The following is a 10005-nucleotide window of genomic DNA, read 5'->3' on the forward strand; positions in this document are numbered from 1 at the left end:
ATGATCTTGGATACACTCCCCATTTAGACATACCTAATTGTTTAGCCTGTCCACCTATCTATCCATCCATATACCCATGTTTGCCTTCGCTGACAACTCAGTACTGTATGTGCAAAAGGGTTCATATTTGTTGTCTGTACTTCCCATGTACCTATGTCTTTCTCATCCTCAATGCTGCCATATTGGTCACTCACCTTTGGTACACTGCCCTTCTCTTCACCCAAATCAATATTTATTTCTATCAGGGAAGACTTTTCTTGGCTCGCCTCTTGGCTGCCCAACTCAGGTTAGCTTAAATCCCTCTTTGTTATTATTTTCCCTCTTATTAGTATTAGTACTTTGTATTTGTTGCTGTATTCAATGCTTATCTAACCACTTATTTGCTCTTAAGACTCTGAAATTACAGGCTATTCTAGGGTCACCCCTAATCCCTTCTCCTTAGATCATGGCTAGAAGACTGAGAGATAAGTAGGCCACAGAAAGTTTTCCAGCCACAAGTTCCTGAGCAACTCCGCCCCTAAGCAGCAGGAAGTAGCTAGAATGATCTACGTCCCCATTCCCCAAGAATGTGGAATAGTAATAACTGAAGGGGGATTTAAGCCAAGGAGAGCCTGTTACACTGTATAAGGTACATGATGTACAAGGGTACATTGCCCATATTCCATTGTTTTAGCTTAACCACTTTATTAGTTTTCACCGAAGTAGTACATGACAACCTGGGAAAAGTTGGGTATGTAAAACTTTATTGTTTTTCTAGCCAATAAAAGATGTATCCTTTGGGGAGTCAGATTTGGGTGATTTCTCCTGACCCCTTGCACTGCTGCTTTGCAATAAACTACCTTCTCTCCTCTCAAAAAAAAAAAAAAAAAAAAAAAAAAAAAAAATCTGTCTAGAACATTCTTCTCCACTGTACACTTCACTTCCTTTTTGTGTTCCTTACAGAAAATGTCTTTTGTTGGTCTCTTTTCCCATACTTGTGTCTATGGCATAATGCTTCTTTGTTAAATTAAGCATCAGGTTCTTTGCTTTCAATTTTTGATTCCTGGTTTAAAGTGTTCATATTTATTGTGTAAATTTTGTTAACAAAATGTTACAAACTGTACCATTTTCCTAAAAAATGTAAAGTGGTCACAGCAAAAGTGACTTGGAGGTCAATAAAACAAAGAATCTACAAAACAAGGGAGGCAAGAGAGTCTAAGAACCTTTGAATGTTTGATCTGAACGAGAGGCAACCTCCTCCCCAATATGTCTGTCAGGTTGCTAGCTGCAAAATGTTGCTTCATGCAACTAAACATATTGACTCTTATATTTATCAATATTTTATCAAATAAACATCATAGTTTTGACACAAACTATTTGACAGTATAGATGCAGACCAGGTTTCTCCTAGGCTACTCCAACATTCTTGTCATAAGAGACAAAAGCAATTAGATGAGGAGAAATAAAAATTGGGATATTTTTGCAAATTTCTCCAAAAGGTCATGGTATGACAAGTACTCACTTGCAAACTCATTTGCCACTGAACAAGTATTTGCATGCCTGTTATGTCCAGGGACTTTAGGAGCTTGGGATACATCAGTGTAAAGAGACAAAAAAATCTGTTTACATTCTATTCACATACAATTAGACTGATCTAGGCTTAAAGGCTTTTAGAACCAAATATAACAAAGCTTTCAACTAGCATACTAATGGATTTAAGGAGTAACTGATGCTCCTTTAAAAATGGCATCAATTACAGTTGTATTAATCTGAAAACTGACCTTATCCAAAGAGTTTAGGGAACGTGCTTAATAAAGATTAGGGTCTCCCACAGAGTGGCAAACACCACGACACTCAAAATCCTAAAAAAAGATCAGGCTTACTGGTTTGATAAGGCCTGGTGAAACCCCTGAGACCATTGCCCCTCTAGTTACCTTTCAGGCATAGACTTGAACTCACTCCTGTAGCTTTCAGCCAAACAACAGGCATATAGGGTGAACGTTTATCCACACCAGGTAGATACACTCCTTAGAATGATCAATCACAGGAGAACAGAAGGGCAGTATTTGCACAGGAAGATAGTTCAGGGGGCAGGAATGCACAGGTATGAAGGACAGAGGGAGGGGGTAACTACAACAAGTGGGAAGAGAGCTGTTGCATTGTGGGGACTGTAGTCAATGTCATGAAACAATCTGTATGAACTGCTGTGTGCAAAACAAATTTGCTCTGTAAACTGTTAGCCAAATCACAATAAAAATGAAAAAAGATTAGGGTCTCCCACTCAAACAGGCATTACAGCATAGGAACAAATTTAACCCAGATCTTTGATATGACTGATTAATTATAATTTCAGTGGAGTTACCAGGCCCCAGCTAGAGACGGGCTACAAATCCTGAGGTAATTGTTTCGGGAGTCCCTGGGTGATGCAAACAGTTAATATGCCTGGATGCCTAACCCGAAGGTTGCAGTTTCAAGTCCACCCTGAGGCACCTGGAAAGAAAGGACTGGGCATGTACCTTTGAAAAACAAACAACTGAAAACTCTATGAAGCACAGATGTACTAAATACACGAGGTCACCATGACTTGGAATCAATTTGATAGCAACTACAACTTCTTTAAATTGTTTCTAAACTTACTGAAGTCATACACCACATAACAAGTTTTACATGCTGAGTGTTAGATCCCAGACCTCACACATTATTTTCTGAGGTAATAACCAGTTTATGAATTTTTAATTCGGTTGAGTATTTTCATAGGTTATAGTAGGTAAAAGCTTTTTCAAGTGATTCCCACCCCCATACCCTGGCTTCTCAGGAATACTTAAGAATTAGCGAGACAAAATGTGTCACACAAGTGTGTTAATAACCTGTTGGCAAGTGGTAGCATTTTCTGTTACTGGACCAATTATCAGTTTGAAAATTATATATACTGGACCTAGCCTAATAGAAAAATTTCCAACAATGGTTTGTGCTCCCTCAGCTGTATCTTTTTTTCATCAAGTGTACTTACTTACATCAGTTAGTTCAAATTAAACTTGTTACATAAAGGACTCCTTATACTACTGTTTTTGTGACTTTGTCACTTATCAATATTTGTATGTGACAGATGATAAACTACATAGTGTCTTAAAAATTATTCAGTAATATTGGTTACATATTTCACATGTGTCAAACTTCTCATTCCATTCTGGTTATTCCATTCCCAGTAATGTAGTTTCCCTACCACTTACTTTCTCAACTTTGTTTTTAGGGTAATTGTTGACCATTTTGTCTAATATAGATGATTTTTTTAAAAGAAGCCAGTACTCACAGGTTATATTCTTCATTTTGTAAGACGCTGTGTTATTGAGCTAATATTTAGATAATGTCTTTTAATGAACTGATGTAATAATCTGTGATGATTCTAGGTGTTTAGTTGTGCTGTCACTTATGTAAATCTATTGAATTTTTCAGATTATGCAGCTACAAAAATCAACACACATTTCACTTGGTGACTCCAGGTCAGGCTTGACTGAACTCTACCAGGGATAGACCCAAAGTTCTCACCTTTTTTGAATGCAGTATCTAAAATACTGAACCTGTGAGTTTCAGGCAGTTTGTGTTCTGTCCATCTCTCTCTCTTTCTCTCGCGCACACACACACTCATTTTGTTCTTCTACCCTTTCAGATTCAAAACAATCTGGGTCACAAGTAAGATTTTATAACCACATTGGCTGGCTAAATCCCAAAGATCCTGTAAAGGACAGAAGCAAGAGTTTATGACCACTTTTGTGAAAACAAAGTTTAATAAAACACTGGCAACACCTGAATAAGAACAATTAAAGAAATGTATGGTATCTTAACCAATGTAGGGGGTGGTGGTCTAAGAAAACAAGTTTTGTTTTTTTTTAAAATTAGGGGATTTGTTTAGAAATTCTGGCATTCAAACACATAGGTAAAATTCTATTTTAACAGATCAAAATGTTACACTGTTTGTGTCTAAGTTTCCCTTTTATTGAAGAAACATTACAAGGCAATTTAATGTAAATAAAACTCTAGGTATATACTTACAAAACCAAACTCACTGCCATCAAGTCGATTCGGACTCACAGCAGCCCCCCATTGGGTTTCTGAGGCTGTAATCTTTATGGAAGTAGTTTGCCCCATTTTCCTTCTGCAGAGCAGCTGGTGGCTTTGTACTGCTGACCTTCTGGTTAGCAACCAAATGCCTTATCCACAATGCCAACAGAGCTCCTTATATACTTACAAAGAGCCACTTTATTTCCTGTTTAATTACTGTTCTTTTTGTAAAGTATTCTGTCAGTTTAAATTCCTCTAACCACTTTTTAGGTGTATGCAGAAATTATTAAACATGGAAATCTACTAAGAAAAAGGAGTAACATATTTCTAAGTAAATGCCACCAGTCTAATCAATTAAGTGTCTTTCCAGGAACTGTTTAAATCCAGGCATGGACTCTCACAAAGAAGAGGTGTTGGGAGTATGGCAAGGTAGCTACAACAAAAGCCGCCTATCTTCCTTCCCTAAAAACATTCTTAGTATCAATATGTTAAAAAAAAAAAAAAAAATTGTTCTTTTGGTTCAAAAGTTACAGATGCCAAGCAGACAAAGTCAACTTATAAAACCGAGTTTGGCTCAGTATAATACCCCTTTTATATTCTTAAGGGGCACATTTCAAGGAGTTCCTGGTTTTCCCTAGGTTAGAATTTTCTTTAAAGACATATATTTCACTGAACCTTCTCATACACTTCAAAATTAATCACCTTGTAAGTTTTAAAATCCTTGCTGACATTTTTCCGTTTCAAAAAAATGACATTAGGAGTATTTAGGTATTCTTTACAATAAAAGGATATCACAGTGTGGATGCTAGGCAGTTGGCTAGGGAAAGTACCTGTTTACTTAACACTGCATAAACCAGTATTATTGACCGTATGATTCAAATATGTCTCTGAGCAAACCTGAAACAACAAACTTTAAAGCTTCAAATGCAAAGGGCTATCTGTTTGAATCTTTCCATTCAAGAACAGGGATTTATAATGCATGTGATCCATCACATTACCACAGAAATCGAGTGTTTAATAATGATTTTGAGTATCATGACATTTGGATGAAAGAGAAATTTGTACACAGAAAATCATTAACATGAAAACATTAGAGGGGAAAAAGAACATAAATTAGCGACATTTGTATTATACGATATTCTCCTAAGACATGAAGTTTTACTTCCAATAGCAATACTGCCAAGTAAATACTTGTAATAAACATATTATTTGTGTGTGAACAAAAGTGCTACATGGTATTAAGAATGCTTAGTTTTTTCCCTTTTTCTAAATTTCATTTTGTTGTTGTTGAGAATATATAAAGCAAAACATACACCAATTCAACAAGTTTCTACATATACCATTTAGTGGCACTGCTTATAGTCTTCAAGTTGTACAACCCTTCTCTATCCTCCTTCATTAACAAAACTCACTGCCCACTAAGGTTCCTGTCTATTCTTCTGAGTTGCTATTGTCATCGTGATCCCATATATAGAGCATAATGCTCAGGCAAACCTTTTTACTAGTTGAACTACTATTTGGTTGTAAAAAGACTTCAGGGGATATTTTGGGTTTATGGTTTAAAGATTATTGTTGTTGTTGTTATGTGCTGTCAAGTTGGCCCTGACTCATAGCGACCCCTCCTTGGGTTTCTGAGGCAGTATCACTACGGAAGTAGACTGCCCAACCTTCCTTCCGAGGAGTGGCTGGTGGGTTTGAACTGCCAGCCTTCTGGTTAGGTTTAAAGATTATCTCAGGGCAATAGTTTCAGGAGTTCATCCACCCTCTATGGTGCCAGAAAATCTAGGGTCCATGAGAATTTAAAATTTTATTCTATATTTTCTTCATTTTGACAAGGAAGGAATGCTTAGTTTTTAAGCATAATAAATGTCCACTTTTTCAATTTAGTGACCAATATTAATTTGTTTAATCGGTGACTTTTCTCATACTCAAGTCTTGACCTGGATGAATTATTACAAAATCTCAGCAGGATCTGAATTAATGAGGTTTGACTCAAACTGAGATTAATAAAGGACTGCCCAAGAGCTTGTTTCCTGAACCCACTTCAATATGACTACTAAAAGAGTGTCACATGTAAAATTCTATTAGACATCACTCAACCTGCATTCCAATTAGGAAGGTATTTAAATCATGATAAAAGCCTGTGTGACTTAACCTAGTACATCATAACATTCATGAACACGTTCAGAAAAGAATCAATTCAATATACTTCAAGGACCTAATATCTGTTTGAATAAAATACATTTTGTGATTTGTTTCATTATAATAAATAAGAAAATAAAAAATAACCAGTCAGGCTTCGTATCAATTAGACAACTTTTACTAAATGAGAAAACTACATTTAAAATGTGCTTTAAAACAAAACGGGATTAGAAAGTAAGATGTATGCATTTTAAAGAACTCTGCACTTTGCTGAAAATCAAATATTTCTTGCAGTAAATACAATATGCCCATTCATAAAATGTGAGTTAACAGAATTCTCAATTAACATTTTCAATGACAATATTACGGTCAAGAATTTCACAGCTATGGCAGCACATATAGAAGGGTATTATAAATCTGATGTCCATCCCTATGACACAAATTTGACAATGCTCAATAAAAGCTTTTACACATCCAAAGAATCACAAATCTGTGTCCTCTAAGTTCTTGTTCTATTATAATCTTTATGTTGTCTTTTCTACTTGCCATTTGTTAATATTAACCCTTTTAAAAAAAGAGAGAACAGGAAAAGAAATGCTGCAATAAAGTCTTGATCATGTACAGAAATTATTGCTACTATAGTTCACTACAAAGCATGTCTATACAACATCATATGAACTTTGATCATGAAAAATCAGAAGAATAAAAATCTTTAGTGACATAAGCCTTACAATCGTATACAACATTCACATGGCAATATTAGACAGTTAAGCACCCAATAACCAAAGTTGACAAAATGTCCCACTGACCAGTATTCACTTAAATACATCCTTCTTACAGAGGGGAGGGGAGGAAAAAAAAAAAAAAAAAAAAAAAAAAAAAAGATGGTGTCAGCTTTCCAAGGCTTGTCAAAAAGGATTCTCATGTTCTGTGGATCTAAAAACAACAACAACAACAAAAACCCAAAAACCAAAATCAATGCAGGTGAGGGTGTTACCAGAAAGCTAAGCATGCCATTAAGGTGTTTCGTGCGAATTAAAAACCTAAAGCCAAGATACCACATAATCACATTTCCAACTAGTTGGGTAATACTATATGAGCCTTATCTTAGTTAAATGAAATGCTACTGCACAATAGAGCATCAATAAGTTAAAAATTATAGTGCACAAATCCAATTCAGTGGCAATTTCTGTATAAAGCAAAGTATTCACTATTAGCTGCAAAGTATGCCCAAACTGATTAAATCACTGGATTTTTTGTATATTTTTAAGCTACCAATCTCTAAAATTCATTTTTTCTTGTATCGAGGAATAAATTTCCTTAGGAAGATCAAACAGGTATATAAATAGATAAAAGCAAGGGAAAAATAAGTCGGTGAATATCTTTAAAGCTCTTCCCACATTTCACTTTTTAAAATGTTTTGGGGAAAAAAAAATTAAAAAATAATTGCCATTATTCTAGCAAAACAAACAAAACAAAACAAGCCCAAAATAATTAAACAACCAAGCAACACTAAAACCACATTACACAGATGGATCATCATGCTTTCATCTGGTTTAATTAGCACATCTAGTTTAACTGGGATGCTTTTCAATTTTAAAAACTGTGATACATGAAGATGTAATTTTAATGGATAATTTTGAATTTGGATTTAACTTTGTTGGATATTATAACAGAGTATACCTATTACAATACAGTGTAGCACATCTTTCTATTAGAAAAAATTTAAGATCCTTTACCCGTCTCCTTAAGTTAAAGGTGTGACATCATAAAGGGTGTCAAATGGCTGGATGGTTTACAGTGCACACTTATATATTATGAAGTATGTCCTTAACAAATCTGATGGTTTCTTCAGAGAGTCCCTTTCTTCACCTTTTCTTCGGTGGATTAGCTGTTCGAGGTGGAGTGACGGGACGTCCAGAATTCAGTCCACCATACTGGTACTTGGCTTTCTTTTCAGATGGTTTCAATATCTTAAAGTAAATAATTTATTAATAATGTTATTATTTCCAGAGCAGTAAACTACAAAATTGTCTTTCAGAATTTTAAGAAAATAGCATTTCAACAGTGCATTCTTCAGTAAATCTCCTGAGTTGTAAAAGTGCAATAAAAATATAAGGCAAAATGGCCAAGTTCTGTAAATATTTCTCACATTTAAAGACTTTGCAAATGTCTGAGTATTATTATTAATACTAAAGTTAAATGACATGCTACTGAACATTATTGTAATGTGCCATTCCATTCACATTTCAGTCACAAAAACTCCACTATACTAACTCTATCAACTACCCAACTCTTAGATATAAACAGGAAGAAAACATTGGTTTACATATCAAAAGATATTGGTTCTAATCATAATACTGGTACTATTTAGCAGTATAATCTTCAACAAGTCTCAAACTTTTCATACCTTTAATTTCTCATGTTGAAATAGATCTTGGGGGGGGGTTGGAGAGGAAGGTTTTATTGATATGTAATTTACATACCACAAAAAGTTCACTCATTTAAAGAGTACACATCAATGGTTTTTAATATATTTATAGTGTATAAAAAGTCTCGGTGGCAGAATGGTTAAATGCTTGGCTGCTAACCAAAAGGTTGGTAGTTTGAACCCACCCACTGGACTCTGTGGGAAGAAGACTAGACAATCTGCTCCCATAAAGATTACAGCCAAGAAAACCCTTTGGGGCAGTTCTACTCTGTCACATGGGTCCGTATAAGTTAGAATTGACTTAAGGCACCCAACAACAGCAGAGCTGTACGATGACTACAATAATGCAATCTCAGAATATTTTGTCACCCCCCAAAAATAACCCTGTACTCATTAGCGATCATTCCTCATTCCGGGCCTTTGCCTCTCTGCAATCCCTAACCTACTACTTTCTTTTTCAACTGATTTGCCTATTCTACCCAACCTATATAAATGTAACCATGTAATATGTGGTCTTTTGTGACTGGTTTCTTTCACTTAGCATAATGTTTCTGAGGTTTATCCATATTGTACATTTATCAGTATTTCATTCACTTACATCATTACGGATTCATCAGTTGTTGGACATTTGCATTGTTTCTTTTTGGCTATGAAAAATAATGCTTTCAAGAACATTTACATATAGGTTTTTGTGTGGACATGTAAGTTTTCATTTCCCTTGGGTAGACACTTAGGAGTAGAATTGGTGGATCATATGGTACTGTCTTCTAAAGTGGGTGCACTATTTTACATTCCTACTAGCAATGCGTGAGGGTTCCAATCTCTTCTAACCCTCACTAACACTTGTTATCTGAGTTTTTTTTTTTTTAAATAGTCATTCTGGTGTGCGTATAGATCCTCTGACCTACACTTTAAATAGGAAATGTTATGTTTTATAAGAGAAAAAGACCTATAAAGTATTTATATTATATATTATACTACTACTATTCAGAGCATCACAGTGATTTATAGTGAAAAGAATATATTAATCCAATTCCATATGACAACTGTCAAAGGATAGGGTCTGGTGACCATACTCAAAATTGGAAATGAGAAGTCAACCAGTTACCATTCACTTGTACTAGCTGATGGAAAAGGTATAACACAACAAAGAGAAAGAGTAATCAGACAGCTCCTCTACTTTTAAAAAGAGAAATATAGTTGTTTGCTTTTTAAGGACAAAAATAAGCTTTGCAGAAACAAAGTACTGAAGTTTTTTGGTCAATAAACAAAAATGAAAAGGTAAAAGAGCTGAATAGAAGATTTCAAAGAGCAGCTCGAGTAGACAAAGCCAATTACTATAATGAAATGTGCAAAGACCTGGAGTCTGAAAACCAAAAAGGAAGAACACGCTC

The 10005-nt window shown here is 35.1% G+C and overlaps 1 protein-coding gene across 1 annotated transcript in view; it reads right to left on the reverse strand.

The window, feature by feature from the left end:
- Positions 1-8048: 8048 nt before the first annotated feature.
- The window catches only part of PPP1CB (protein phosphatase 1 catalytic subunit beta), a 43890-nt gene continuing 41933 nt past the window's right edge, over positions 8049-10005 (reverse strand). Inside the window, exon 9 of the mRNA XM_042780682.1 lies at positions 8049-8153. Coding sequence (XP_042636616.1) covers positions 8049-8153 — 105 coding nt within the window. The remainder of the gene's footprint in view (positions 8154-10005) is intronic.

This window comes from Orycteropus afer, unplaced genomic scaffold (genome assembly GCF_000298275.1).
Source record: "Orycteropus afer afer isolate SDZICR_OR568_19922 unplaced genomic scaffold, OryAfe1.0 scaffold00054, whole genome shotgun sequence".
Lineage (NCBI taxonomy): Eukaryota > Metazoa > Chordata > Mammalia > Tubulidentata > Orycteropodidae > Orycteropus > Orycteropus afer.